Source organism: Arachis ipaensis, chromosome B03 (assembly GCF_000816755.2).
Source record: "Arachis ipaensis cultivar K30076 chromosome B03, Araip1.1, whole genome shotgun sequence".
Lineage (NCBI taxonomy): Eukaryota > Viridiplantae > Streptophyta > Magnoliopsida > Fabales > Fabaceae > Arachis > Arachis ipaensis.
In genome coordinates this window covers 11,559,166-11,575,526 of record NC_029787.2, presented here as the reverse complement: position 1 = coordinate 11,575,526, position 16,361 = coordinate 11,559,166, and the positions used below count along the sequence as shown (strand labels likewise).

General features: G+C 33.8%; 1 protein-coding gene across 1 annotated transcript; it reads left to right on the top strand.

Annotated features, from left to right (window-relative positions):
- Nucleotides 3,892-5,073, top strand: LOC107632458. The gene is made up of 2 exons (XM_021117159.1): nt 3,892-4,647; nt 4,888-5,073. Exons 1-2 carry the CDS (start codon nt 3,892-3,894, stop codon nt 5,071-5,073), a joined length of 942 nt encoding a protein of 313 aa, XP_020972818.1.

Here is a 16,361-nt window from a genome sequence, read left to right as displayed (position 1 = left end):
ATTTCAAATTATTTTATTTAAGTTGTTATTTTTTAAATTTTATTTAGATTTTACTTAGATTGTTCTTTTTTTATATTTTAACACTATTTTTTAAAAATCTGTTAATTTTTTTTAGCATTATTTTTTAAAATTTTGTTGATTTTTTTTTAAATTGCAGCAACATAAATTCTTTTAAAGAAATTTAGAGTTTTAAAAAAATTTACGTTAATTATTCTTCGGTTGTTACATACTAATATTACTATAAATAAAGATTTACATTAGTTTAGAATTTTTAAATTATTATTTGTTTAGGTTGTTATTTTCAAATTTTAAGTTTGGGTTATTTTACTTAGTTTATTATTTTTTAAATTTTAAATTAAAGTCAACCAAATTTAAAAAAATTTAGTTATGATGCAACTATAAAAGGATAAGTTATGAGAGATGTAAAGCACCATAATTTAAAGTACATCAATTCCTTTCTTTATATATATCCAAAATCTCCCTACTTATTTCAATGGCTGGTATTCACAAAATTGTTGACATCAATCCTACAATCGACAATTTGTGTGTATGTATATGAGTGATACGGTTACGGACACTATCAAGTTACGAAAATTCTCCATTGTCATACTCAATTGAGATGGTTTGGCTCGATGAAGACGCGAATTTTCTACTAATATCCTTTTATCCATGACTCCAAGGTTATTTATTTATTTTTTTAAATTAAAGTCTATGTACATTGGATTAGATATTGAATAAATCTATATTTAACTTTTTTTTATGTTATTTTCTTTTTTAAGCATGTATCGAATAAAGTTTGGTGTCATTGATGATTCTAACTGTGCATGTTATGTAGTCTTTGACAAGGAGGCAAAACAAATTTTGGAAAAGAGTTGTGTAGAGATACTTGATCCACTCATATTGGTAAGATCTAACCAATATTTATTTCTAAAAGCATTAGTGAAGATATTTTTATTGATACTTTTTATATTATTTATTATTAATATATTATGTAATACCCTGCAGAAAGGAGATCTATCGGATACACCTACACTTTTGCTCAACCTAATTGATAAGATCTTTTTCTTCATCGTTGAAGTTCAAATATCTGATAATCCACATTTTTCACCTTCTTATAAAGTTAAGAAGATGATTGATAATGTGGATCTCATAAATAAATTTAAAGAGGCTCACCCTATTCAAATTGTGAGTATATATAATTGTATTTTCTATTAAAAATCAATTTATTTTTTGCTTCTTTGGTCATTAGTAGTATCTAATTTATAAATAATAATTAATTATAATTTTAGGATGTTGACTACACCAATGGTTTTCAAATTTCAAAGACATCCTCAATCATTGAAGGGGAGAAAGTAGAAGGTGCTAAGGTATTTGTTCAAAAAATATATTTTTTTTGTTTGTTCTCTCAAAATTAGATCTTAATTTTATTCAAAAAATATTAGTGAGATAAAATTAAAGGTTAGAAAGAAGTCTTTAATTTAACGTGGCTTTTTGTATAGAAGACACTATTCTAACCTTTGTTATTTTTTTCTCTCGGAGTCGGAAGATTTGAAGGTGGAAGGAGATACCTCAACTTGCAAGAAGATCAAGATTGAGAAAGAAACTTGAGAATTTGGATGCACATGTTTTAGAATCCCTTTTAGAGTCTATCTAATAGAATAATGCCAAGCATATGTTTGTTTTAGTGGAAACATTGTCTTTTCTTGAGTTGTTATTTTTCTTTTTGTTCTTTTCGATTTTTATGTTTGGAATTTAGAATTTTTTTTAAATATAAATTGAAGTTATTTGGTTATTACTTGATTATTTTTTAGATTATCTCAACACAACAATAGAAGTACTTTCATCTTTTTCTCTCTTTTTACTTATAAGTTATTCATTTTCAATCTCTTTATTTAAGAAAATGAAAAAAAAAAAGATTTTAACTATAAGTTAAATTTATTGATCTGAGATTAAACTTATATTTATTTGAAAAAAGATACTTTTATAAAAAAATATATATTATTTTCTGTAAAATATGTTTACGTAACTAAATAAATGAGAATAAAAAAAAAATTAAAGCAGCCATTGAAAATAAAACCTGTGCGATTTTACATAGACATAATTAAGAAGATACTAAGTTCATATTCTATTTGGTAAGTTAGACATGAGAAAAAATTGTAAAAAAATTAGTGTCTCAAGTTAAAAATTAGTGTTTCAACATTTTAGAGAGATACAAAATACATGTTTTTAATGGGTGTTTGTGTATGACTATGCCTTCCATCATTTTTATCTCAGTAAACAAATATCTATATTTTGATGGACATGTATACAAAAAACAAACGTTGTCATATGTGTACTACTTTATTTTTTTTAATAATATAAAAAATTTGATAATAAAAATGTATTATGTATAATGTATATATATTTTTAATTGGATAAAAAATTTATTTATTTAATATTTTTAGGTATATATTGAAAGATGCAAGAAGTTCAAAGAGAAGCAAGATTATATTGAAGAGAAAATTGATATTAAAAGACAAAGAAGATACAAAGTGAAGCACAATTCAAGGTAGATTTTATATAAAAAAATAAATTAATTATTTTATCATTTTTGTTTTTAGGTTAGAATAATATATTTTTTTTATTTGGTATTTTTAAGTATGTCAGTTCTATATATTTAGTTTTTATTGGGTATACAAAATAACTAACATGTCATGAGTATTTTGGCCGAATGAAAGCCCATAAAATACAATATTTTCTATATATTATTTAGCTATAGACAAGTAATAAATTATTAATTTACATTGTCTTCGTAATATGTTACTAAATTTATTTATGAAAAAATTACAGAAAATTTGAGCGATAGTTCCAATAGTGTGCATTTTCAATCGGTGTTGTCGAACATTACAAATAGCATTAATACAGATTTATTTTTGGATAATTTTTTTTGGAACATGCACTTTGGTATATGCAAAATAATTATTATAGATTCATGGGAGTACACAAATCGAATTAGATTGCAAAGGGATGCAAGACTGAATAGGAAGACTATGCTACTTCAAAAGAGACATAGTAAGATAAGCATGATAGATTGTAATTATCACAAAGCTAAAATTTTACTTCTTTTATCTTTAATACTACCTTCATAATATATATATTCATAATTCAGCTGATTCAAACATTTAACATATATTCATTTTTCTTTTTTTATAATATAAAGTACTTGATGTATTATCTCTAATGATTACAGGAGCAAGTACATCTAATTCAAATTTAGATACTAAAGACTTAGAAGAAGTGTGCATAGCTGAAAAAGAAAGACACCTGATACAAAGAAAAACATTCTTGAAGGAATTGACTATAAATCTTTCAAAATTTTTTGAAGAAGTTGAGGATATTACTGAAAATACGACTATATTAGATGATTCTGTGCAAATTGAATACCCAGCCATATTCGATATTGCTGAGAATACAGGTAATTTAAGAAGTAGCAATATCAGTACTTTATTATTTACTATTATTATGCTTTTTATAAATAAAAAATTATCGTTTAGTGTTCAAGTTTTAAAATTCAAACTAAGATATGGTTATATATTATAATTTTTGTATTTGAACATTGATTTATTGTAATTCTTATTGTTTAATTAACGTGCATGTAAAACTTAAATCTTGAGGTTGTCAGAATGAAATTGTATTATATGATCTCATCTTTTTAATCCATAAATTGCATTCTTCGGTAATCTTTTATAAATATTATTTTTATACTTAACATGGTGAAAGAAAGGTATATTTTTATATAAAGTATTTGTTGCAGATATAACTGAAACAATTTATTATCTTGGTGATTATTAGATGTGATAGATATTGGTGACCCAGAATTTTTTTGTCGGCATTGCGAAGCCATGATGTGATATGAGGAGAGATCAGAGAAGTCCAAAACAGGATCCAATTTTGAGTTCTCAATATGTTGTATGCGAGGGAAGGTACAACTGCCGTTTTGAAGCACTTGATCGGACGCTCAGGGATCTTATGTCAGTTACCGATCAACATAAGACACATCAACCATTTGGTAGTAAGATTGTTGTTCTAGGAGGTGATTTCAGACAGATACTTCCGGTGATTCCGAAAGGAAGTAGACACGATATATTGGCATCCGCTATTAACTCATCCCATCTGTGGTCATTTTGTAAGGTTCTGAAACTGCATACGAATATGAGGCTTATAATGTCTTCTTCGGATCAAGATGAAGGTGAAATGAAGAGATTTGCTAATTGGATACTTGATGTTGGAAATAGAAATATTGGTTCTGTTGTTGGTGTTGAATCAGAAGTTGAAATTTCAGATGATCTATTGATTACAACTACTGATGACCTTTTCTCTCATTTGGTAGACTTTGCATATCCAAATTTGTTGCAAAATATGTCAGATTACAGGTATTTTCAGAGTAGGACAATTCTTGCACCCACGGTTGAGAGTGTCAAGAAGGTAAACGATTTTGTCTTGACAATCTTTCCAGGGATAGAAAAGGAGTATTTGAGCTCTGACGCTACATGTCAAGCTGATGAGAATGAAGATGTACAACAAGAGTGGTTCACACTAGAGTTCCTAAATGACATCAAATGTTCGAGACTACCCAATCACAAGTTGACTTTGAAGCCAGGAGTCGCTGTAATGCTACTGTAAAACATAGACCAGCCTTCAGGTTTATGCAACGGGACAAGATTAATAGTTAACGAACTTGGCAGCAACGTAATTGGAGCGACGGTAGTGACCGGTAGAAATATTAGAGATAAAGTGTACATTCTAAGAATGAACTTGATCCCTTCAGATTCAGGATTGCCATTTAAGTTCCAACGGAGACAATTTTCATTAACAGTATGCTTTGCAATGACCATTAACATGAGTCAGGGTCAATCATTATCACATGTACGGCTTTATTTGCCAAAATTAGTGTTCACCCATGGACAACTTTATGTTGCTTTGTCAAGAGTTAAGAGTCGCAGTGGCCTCAGGGTTTTAATTCTAGACGAAGACGGCAATCCAAAGTCATCAACAACAAATGTCGTGTTCAAAGAGGTTTTTAATAATATTTAGGTAAGAATAATATTATTTTCATTTTAATAGCATGTTATGATTTACACTTTTGTACAAATATTTACTATAGATATAACTAAGAGTTAAGTACTGTTTTCGTCCCTAAGGTCTGAGGGGAAAATCAAATTCGTCCCCGACTTTTTTTTGTTATTAAAATCATCCCCAACGTTGTAAAACGTTATAAAATCATCCTTTACTACTTCAATTTTATTATTTTGACAACCCTTTATAATTAATAAAAATAATATTAAAAAAACAAAACAACACCCTCCCCCCAAAAAACAAAACAACCCCCTCCCCCCCTTCCCCCCCCCCCAACCCGAACCCAAATCCTGCATCTCTTCAGTTTCTTCTCTCTCAGCTCCTCATCCCCTTCTTCTTACCCTTCCTCCTACCCATTTTTTCGAACCCCCTCCCAACCACAACCTCAATTCTTCTTCTTTCTCTTTCCGCCACCGTACCATCTCCGCCCCCGCCTTCTTTTCTACCTTCTTCTCCCTGATGAGGTCCACAACCTCGCCGCCCAGTCCCACATCGCCGTCTCCGTCGACAGCAAAACGCACCAAATCAGCGAGTCCAATCTTGTGAGCGTTGCAAGAGGTCACTGCCATGGACAGTGAAGAAGTCAGTGACTCTGTCCCTGCGATTGGTTTGCAAGGCGTGAACGACGAAGAAGCGGAGAAGAGAAGTTGATGATCTTATCAACGTGGAAGCCCTTTCCAAGATCGGTTCGGAGCTCAGAGTCGTAGGATTGGAGAGTGTTGGTGAAGCCTCGGAAGACGTAATGCATGTTCTCTATTAGCAGAGAAAGCGTGGATTGGTGGTGTTTGGCTATTTTAGGGGGTTTTGGATTCATCTTCGTTCCTCTTTTCTTCGTTCATCCTTTTTGTTTTTGAAGAACATAAATATTTTTTTTAATTCTTTTTAATTTCTGTGGTTGCTGATTTTGGATTTGAAGTGCAATTGATGATTGTTGAATTGTTGTCAAATTTAAATTTTAGTGATTTATTTTGTGGTTGTTGTTGCTGCTGAATTTGTTATTGTTGAATTTGCTGGATTTGTTGTTGTTGCTGGTGAAGAAGAGAAGAAGAATTGTTGTTGCTAGATTTAGTTGTTGCTGTTGCTAAAGGAGAGAAGAAGAATTGGAGTTTTTTGGGTGGGGGAGGTGGAGGGGGAGGGGGAGGAAGGGAGAGTCCGAAAAGAGCAGAAGGAAGCTGAATTTGTTATTGTTGAATTTGCTGGATTTGTTGTTGTTGCTGGTGAAGAAGAGAAGATAAATTGTTGTTGTTAGATTTAGTTGTTGCTGTTGTTGAAGAAGAGAAGAAGAATTGGAGTTTTTTAGGTGGGAGAGGGGGAGGAAGGGGGAATCCAAAAAAAGCAGAAGGAAGGGGATGGGAAAGGAAGAAATATCGGTGATGGGGATGGGGATGGGGATGGAAATTTATAATTTTTGATGAGTTTGGAAAACTTAAAATTATTGTTGTTGCAGTGGTGAAGCGTTCAGGAAGAGAATGGAAGAACTTCACAGGATGGGAATTGTGACCAGAGAGCAATAAAAGTTTTCTCACAGTCTCAAAGACTCATTCTTTATTGATCAGGGTTTTCTTCACTTATTTTACAGCTGGTTACAACTATTAATATAACAACAATTAGTCTCCTAACTAATTATATTTATAATTAACTCAGCTACTAACTACACTAACAAGTTACTCCACGTGTTTACTCATGTGACACCCCCTCTCAAGCTAGAATCGATGCTCTCCATCATTCTCAGCTTGCTCAAACATTGCTGAAACTGGTTAGGAGCCAGTGCTTTTGTCAATGTGTCTGCCACTTGATTGTGAGTGGAGATGGGTAGCAACTTTGTGACTTGCTCTTGCCATTTGTCTCTCACAATGTGACAATCCATCTCTATATGTTTGGTTCTCTCATGGAATACGGGATTAGCGGCAATATGCAATGCAGATTGGCTATCACAGTATATTCCAATGGGTCTTTCAAGCCTTATTCTCAGATCTTGCAGCACATAAGTGATCTACTGTGCCTCCCGTATAGCCATTGCTAGAGCTCTATATTCAGCCTCACATGAAGAATTGGCGACTTGGCGACTGTACTTTGTTTCTTACTTTTTTAGGACACAATTGAAGTGCCAATGAAAAAGTAGTAGCCTGAGGTTGATCTCCTTGTATCTGAACAAGTTCTCCAATCGCTGTCCGAAAAACCAGTGGGTGTTAAATCTGTGTCGGCTGCAAACATCAGCCCTTTGGTTGGTGTTCCTCTTAAGTATTTCAAAACTCTCAATGCTGCTTCAAAGTGTATGTTTGTGGGACAATCCAGGTATTGACTTAGTCTCCCAACAGCATATCCAATTTCTGTCCTAGTATTGGTCAAATAGATCAGTTTTCCAATCAGCTTCCTATACTCTGTATTAGACTGCAACGGATTTTCTGAATTCTTGGTCAATTTGATGGTGTAGTCCATTGGTGTTGCTACTAGCTTGGCATTTAGTAGGTTATAATCCTTCAAGAGATCGAGGCAGTATTTCTTTTGATTCACCATGATCCCCCTCTTGCTTCGAATCACCTCCAAGGCAAGAAAGAACTTGAGTTCACCAATGTCTTTGATCTTAAACAAAAGATGCAAATGCTGTTTGATGAAGCTTATCTCTGCCATGTCATCCCCTGAAACAATTAGATCATCAACATATACTAGTATAACTGTGAAACCAGATTTTGTAGATTTGGTAAAGAGGCTATAGTCACTTCGAGACTGACAGTAACCAATCGAGAGAAGAGTGGAAGTGAGCTTAGTGTTCCACCACCTGCTGGCTTGTTTTAAACCATAAAGGGAACGATCTAACTTGCATACCAGTCCCGGGTCAGAGAGGAACAGTCCAGGAGGAGGCTTCATATAGACCTCTTCAACAAGATCCCCATGTAAGAAGGCTGTGTTGACATCCAATTGATGCACGAACCAGCCTTTGACTGCTGCTATGGCAAGTAGGATTCGAAGGGTTGTCATCTTCACAACTGGGCTAAATGTTTCAAGATAGTCCACCCCAGCCGTCTGGGTGAAGCCCTGTGCCACTAATCTGGTCTTGTGGCGTTCCACCGTTCCATCAGCATTGAGTTTCAATTTAAACACCCATCTGTAGCCTACAGTCCTTTTTCCAGCCGGAAGATGTGTTAGAGTCCAAGTCTTATTTTCTTTTAGAGCATTTAACTCCACATTGATTGCTTCTTGCCATTTTAGATCAGTGACAGCTTCAGCATAGCATTTGGGTTCAATGTGTTTTGGCTGAAAGGTGACTTGATTGGCAAATTCAATGGAGGATGGACATAATGGAATGAGTGGTAAAGCTGAATCTGGTATGGCGGATTCAAACAATAGCAGGGTGGAATGTTCAAAGAAATTTTGTTTTAAATCATGAATAATGTCAAACTGATGTTCAAAAAAAGTTTCATGAAGACATTGTGAAAAATGAGTTGTGCTGAAATCTGGTGTAGCTAATAGAGCTGATGAAGTAGTCATGCATTGAAAATCCGCAAGGTATGCTGGTTTTCTTGTCTCCCTAGTGGACCTTCTTAAAGGTTGCATAATGGGAGTGTGTGATGGAATAGGAATATTAGTATGAGAGGATGCTGATGGTGCTTGATCTAAGGATGGGAACCTAGATGCAGTTTGCTGTTGTGATCCTGGTTGTGTGTGTGATTGTTGAATTTCAATGCACAAGGGATCATCAAATGTATGCAAATCATGTATGCAAAAGTCTGGGTGTGTCTCAATCTCAACTTTCTCATTTTGTACAGCTTCCTGTACTGTAAAAGGTAAAACGAATTCATAGAAAATGGTGTTCCTTGAAATGAAGATATCTCTACTGCTAAGGTCATACAGTAAATGTCCTTTAACTCCTTCCTTTATACCAAGATAGACACACTTTCTAGCCCTCTTATCCAATTTTCTTCTATGATTCACTAGTGTAGATGCATACACCAAACATCCAAAGATTCTTAGATATGAAATATCCGGCTGTTTATCATATAATAATTGATATGGTGAGACGTTTTTTAAAATACTGCTGGGAATTCTATTCATCAAGTGAACTGAATGTGCCACAGCATAATTCCAAAAATTTTTGGGCAAGTTGGAGTGAAACATCAGTGCTCTTGTTATTTCTAGAATATGCTGATGTTTCCTCTCAACTATTCCATTTTGTTGAGGCGTCTCGACGCATGATGTTTGATGTATGATTCCTTTAGTGCATAGAAAGCATTAAGTTTGAATTCGGGTCCATTGTCCGTTCTAATCTTCTTGATAGTGATACCAAATTAGGTTTCAATTAATTTAACAAAATTTTTAACTAATTCAGCACCTTCACTTTTTCCTTTCATGAAATAAATCCAAGTGAATCTACTTTTATCTTCTACTATGGTTAAGAAATATTTAAAACCAGAAATTGATACAGTGTTTATTGGACCCCAAATGTCAATATGCACAACATCAAATCTGTTCTTACTTTGTGTAATTCTTGGTACAAAGAAATTTATTTTTTGCTTTGCATAGTGACAAGAGTCACATGGCTTATTACAACTAGAAAATTGTAAATCAGTGTATGTCTTTTGCATCACCTTTATTCTATGATTTGGCAAATGCCCTAACCTAAGATGCCACAATGCAGAATGGTCAGGATATGATGATTTTGATGTGTGTGTATTGATGCATGCTGAATTTGATGTCACATGAGTAAACACGTGCAGTAACTTGTTAGAGTAGTTAGTAGCTGCAACAGGTTGAAAATTTTCAAATGCATACAATCCACTTCTCTGTTTAGCTACACCAACTGTCTTCAATGTTTTCTTTTCCTGGATTGCACAACCATTTTCATCAAAAATCAGTTGACATTCAGAATCCATAGTTAATTTTGAAACCGATATCAAATTGAATTTAAAAGTTGGAATGTAAAACACATTAAACAATTGTAAATTATTAAGAAAAAAGACATTTCCTGCTAGTGTTGCAATTGTTCTAGTTCCATCAGGCATGTTAATGATCACAGGGTTAATTTTATAAATTCTGTGGAAGGATTTGTGTGAGTAAGCTACATGGTTGGTGGCACCTGAGTCAATAACCCAGGACCTTGGGCTAAAAACAGAAAGTGACATGATGTAGGATATACCTTTGTTGGATGGGAGAGTGGTGGTGCTGATTTGATTGATGCTATGCCTTGGTTGAGATTCTTGGTTTTGCAGGAGAGCAAGCAATGCTTCCCTCTGCTCTAAAGTAAAATGAGGCTCAGACCTATCATCCATCTCTCTCTGGGACTGCACCTGCATGTTGCTGTCTTCATAATCATCTTCAGCAACTATGTTGTTAAATGAGCTCTGATTGTTCTTGAGATTGGGAGGATATCCATGCTTCTTGTAACATACGTCAATTAAGTGGCCTAACTTTCCACAGTAGGTACATTGTTTTTGACCTCTTCCCCCTCTGCCTCTGCCCCCTCTGCCTCTCATATTTCCATTATTGACCTCGCTTCTCAAATTCGCATTACTGCTTCTTGCATTCACCATCAGTGCATTGCTATCCAGAGTTTCAAGCATGTTTAGTTGTCTTTCTTGTTGCAAAATGGAGGCAAACACAGATTCTAACTTCGGCATGGGATTCATCATAATGAGTTGTGATCTCACAGTGGCGAATTGATCACTTAATCCTCTCAAGAACCTTACCACTTGGGATTCTTCTCTATAATTTCTCATGATACTTAGCTTGCAAGTACACCTATCAATGCATCTGGAACAGTTTGGTACAGGGCAAAAGTTCTCTAATTCTTCCCAGATTATTTTCAATTGCGTGTAATAATCTGTCACAGATAGTTCTCCCTTCTTGCTTGCATACATCTCTTCTTCCGATTCAGCAATCTTGTACATATCTCCTTGGCAGTAGCGTTGTTTCAGTTCTCTCCATAGTTCTTCCGCCGAGTTGATCCAAATGACACTTTTAGCTATGTTAAGACTTAATGAGTGGTTGATCCAAGAAACCACGAATGTGTTGCATCTTTCCCACGCATCAAACAGTGGATCTTTTTGTGTTGGTCGCTGAAGTGAACCATCTATGAACCTGATCTTGTTCTTTCCTCTCAAGGCTCTCCACATTGCTCTTTCCCAAACTTGATAATTGTTGTGTTCTAATGCAATAGGAATTAGGGTTGTTCCTGAACGGTCTCCAAGATGCAAGAAATATGGACTTGAGGGATCTAATGCTGGATTCTGCTGGTTTCTACTTGAATTCGACTGTATCTGATTTAGCTGACTCAGAAGATTTGTTAGCGTTTGCAGATCGATTGTTGGATTCGCCTCTGATGCCATTTGCGACTGACGTTGGAATTCACAATTAATTGCGTAATCTTCTTCCCAAGACTCGCTAATCGAAAATGGTTACCTGAATCTTGAATCTTGTTCAGACAACACAGATCTCATTAGTCTCTATTGTTTGAGTCTCAAAGGAAGAGAAGAAAGTAGTAGAACAGAAAGAAAGTAGACGAAGAATGAGAGAAGATTCAGAAAAGAGAAGGGAAAATCCAGCAGAAAAGAAAGGGGGAAAAACTGCAGTAGTGAAATTCAACGAAGTTTCTATCGATTCATCCTTTTTGAAGCTTAATTCCTCACTGATTTCTTCCTTCCACGCTCACCGTACCATGTTGCAGTGGTGAAGCATTCAGGAAGAGAATGGAAGAACTTCACAGGATGGGAATTGTGACCAGAGAGCAATAAAAGTTCTCTCACAGTCTCAAAGACTCATTCTTTATTGATCAGGGTTTTCTTCACTTATTTTACAGCTGGTTACAACAATTAATATAACAACAATTAGCCTCCTAACTAACTATATTTACAACTAACTCAGCTACTAACTACTCTAACAAGTTACTCCACGTGTTTACTCATGTGACAATTGTGATAATCAAAGCATTATTAAAAATATTAATTAAAAAATTATTAAGTTAATATTTGCTTCCAATTATTTTGTTAATGTGTTTGTTAATGTGCAGGAAAAGTAAAATAATATTTTGATTGGCCAATGATTAGAAGCCCATTCTGATTTTCAAACAAAATTAAGTCACACATCTCTTGGTTCAACATAAGTGGCTGAATGTTGAATTGTGTGAAAATTCAAAATTAGCCCAAGAAGTTGTTAAAGCCCAAACAAAAATTCTCTCTTGGCCTAACATCATCATGGTCCAAATTGAAAGAAGAAAGAAGGAAGTGGAGCATGCATTATTCTGTTACCTACCTCCATGGGTTATGGAATTTAAATTTTAATTAATTTAAGTTCATGCCTTAGTAACTGAAAGAGAAAATTTAAATTGATTTAATTTCATTAAATGTTTCACACGTTACTCCACTTCTTGGGGACTGTTAGTGGGATTTCAATTTCATTTAATTGTACATTGAAAGCTTTGTATCTTCTCTCTTTTGTCTCTCTTTGTTTTGATCACTTCACTCATTAAAGAAGAGTGAACAAGTTATCAGAATAGAAGTACAATTACAGTGAAGCTATGAAGAAGAAAAAGGCTAGGTTGATAATGGCATTTACAAAAGGAAGATCCGAAGCATGGTGTGGCTAGATCTTTGCCATTGAAGGCAAAATTTCAAGAAGAAGTTTCAATATCTTTCATGCCAAAAATAGGAAAGATCAATCTTGGTCAGAGAAGAAGATCTCAGTGGGTAAAGCTCATTTTCATTTTTGTTATTCCAAGACAGAAGGTAGCTATTGGAGCTACGTAGAGGAAGGAGCTGTCAAGGATCAGAGGTTCATCAAGGGTCAGACTTCTTTCTTAGAACTAAAGTCAAGATCAATGGCTCAGATTGAAGAAGCTTGATGAAAATGGTTGAGAGAGGTACATGCATGTTAGTTTTTTATCCGTCACATTATAACTCGGTCTTTATTGTGCATTATAAGTTATAACTCGGCCTTAATTATCATTCATTCTGTAACCGACACCTTCATTACCGACTTAATGACCATTATTCTGACTTAATGATCAACGGTCATACCATCAACTCTATTCATCAACTCTATGCCTATAAAAGGCACCGATTTCTATATACACTGGACATTCTAGATACATTCTATATTCATAGAATTATTATAATATACAACACATGATGATTTCTATTTCATGTCTTACATTCTATATTCATAGAATTATTCTTATACATCTTAAACACTTACTGACTTGAGCGTCGGAGTGTCTTTTGTAGGTACCCATCCCCTTGTTCTCTCCTTGCTGACGTATAACTCATCCCGACGAGAAATTTGAAGACATTCATCGACGGACGAACTATACACTGGCCAAACTCAGCAAGAACAATTGGCGCCGTCTGTGGGGAGCGAGTAAAATTATTCCTACTCTTCTCAGGTTCATAAAACTTGAATTACATTTAAATTTTTGAACCAAGTTCAACAATCCTGTTTAAGATTTTGTTTAATACATTTTATCAAATTTTAATCTAACGTATCATAATATTTCACATGTCATAATCAATCCGAGAACAAACTCGACTTTCAACCAATCCAAAAAAAAATCGGTTTTCAATCAATCCAAGTACAAACTCACCTATCAATTTTGCTAACTTTTTCAAAGTTCTCTACTTACACAAGTAAAATTATATATTTTATTCAACATAATTTTGCATTTATATTTTATGAAACTAATATTTATTGATTTATTAGTTATATTCAAACCTCAATATATGTCCTATACAATAATGACATATAACAACCATGTCAATTGCATTTTTATTTCATTATGTATTATATTCTTATTGCTTAATGATTTCATTTATACAATTAAATGACGATAATGATGAGTTCAAATATTAAAATTGGATTCCATAAAAAATTAAGTGTATATCAATTGTATATAACTGTTACACTATTCACTTTATGCTATTAACTTTTATGTTACTATTTGTTTAATACAAAAAGTTAAACAAAAACACATGCAAACATTCAAAATTTACTATTATTACACGAGGAATATCCTTCGTCATACTGTAACTGCTAGAAACATTATACTAAATGTATAATTCAATAACTGTTATCTTATTGTTTTATTATCAAATTAAAGCATGTCTACAAAATAAAATTCAGATATTCACATTTGGCATGTATGACATTCATATATGTCATCTTCTTCTCTACAATTATCAACTTTTAAGGTATATTTTTTACTTTTAACTATTTTACTTTTACAATATATATTACTCAATATATGTTGCGACTTTATACCTATTCATTTTCTCAATTTATCTTATTCATGTCAGACCTTCACTATAAATTGTAAATAATCAATAACTAATTGCTATGAGCGAGAAATTTATCAATAAGTTGTTGTGGGCCGGAAAAATTCCCAAAACAATTAACCATTATATCCTAGGATCATACAATCGATTCCGTCAATGGATATCTATCTCTGAACTTTTCAGTTCACATACAATCAAATGCTAAAATTGTTCTTAAGCAGAAAAGTATCCCCCACACAACTATCTTGATTGAATAACTCTTATCACTCAATTATTTTTTGAATAAGTGCCGACATAATAACCCGACTAAGCTTGGGGCTCATCATATCATTATTCACTTATCTTTTAACCGAGTTATAAATCATTTTATTTTCTAAGCTTAGCCTGGATCATATGATCGGCAGACAAAGTTTGGAGGCTATGATCCGTCACCTTATAACTCGGTCTTTATTGTGCATTATAAGTTATAACTCGGCCTTAATTATCATTCATTCTGTAACCAACACCTTCATTACCGACTTAATGACCATTATTCTGACTTAATGATCAACGGTCATACCATCAACTCTATTCATCAACTCTATGCCTATAAAAGGCGCCGATTTCTATATACACTAGACATTCTAGATACATTCTATATTCATAGAATTATTATAATATACAACACATAATAATTTCTATTTCATGTCTTACATTCTATATTCATAGAATTATTCTTATATCTCTTAAACACTTACTGACTTGAACGTCGGAGTGTATGTCTTTTGCAGATACCCACCCCCTTGTTCTCTCCTTGCCGACGTATAACTCATCCCGACGAGAAGCTTGAAGACATTCATCGATGGACGAACTATACACCAGCCAAACTCAGCAAGAACAGTTTTGTTTCGATTTTTCCTCTCTCTTCTCTCTGTCCGAACCGCTGCTGTTTGTTGGAGAAGATGTTGCTAGCTTGGTTGAACTGGTTTCAACCTTGGAAGCTTCCCCTTCTATAATAAGGGTGAACGGCTAAGGGTTGAGATCAAGGAGAGAAATCACAGAGCTCTCATAGCTACCCTAAGCTAACAGAATTCTTCTCCTTCAATGGGTTTCATTTTATTTTTTTTCTTTAGTTTTGTCTGTCTGAGTCTCATGGTAAAAGGCAAACAGAGTGAGGTTTGTAAGAAAAAGCCAGTGAGAGAAAAAAGGCAGTGAGCAAAATTAAAGAAAAAGCCATAGATTTCTAAGAGTTCCTTTGTACACTTGTATGTTGTGTTTCATAATCCTGTGGGGATTCCCTTACAAGTTGGGTTAGCACTTTGCGGTTGAAAGTTTGGTAGGTGTCCAAGTCAAGTTCAGATTTGGGGATAAAATCTGGATTTGTCCCAGATAGAAATGGTAGTTCTTAGGGAAGAATTGATGCATGTAATCTGATGATTATAGTGAAATTCCATCACTGTTGTGATAGAGACTGAATGTAGGTTGCATTACACTTAGCAGCTGAATCAAGATACTTTTAAATAAATATGATTCTCTCTCTTCTACTCCTATTCTAAAATTCTTTTAAAAGTCAGAAATTAATATTCAAACGAAAAAGAGACTAAAATTCAACTCCACTTTTTCTTAGTCACTCGTTACCATCAATTTTAAACTAATTTTTAAAAATTTCCAACTTAAACCGGATATTTAGCTCAAACTCGGGTTTTTGGCTAAATTCAGTTTCCCGACACTAATTTAATAAACCAATTATCACCAGATCATCAACAACATGTTAACATGGGACATTAATAATTTTCCCATTGTCCAGCACAAATTTTTGGCGCCGCCATTTATCATATATTTTTATCATTGGAGTAGCCGCCATTTTTCTTATATTTTTATCATAGGGTGTGCTCATTCTGCGATCAGACTAATAAGCTTAATCTTTACTAATGTATTGGAATATAAATATTTTCAGGAATAAATATGGGCGGCTGGCTACATTATAGGGATAGCTACGTACGTTAA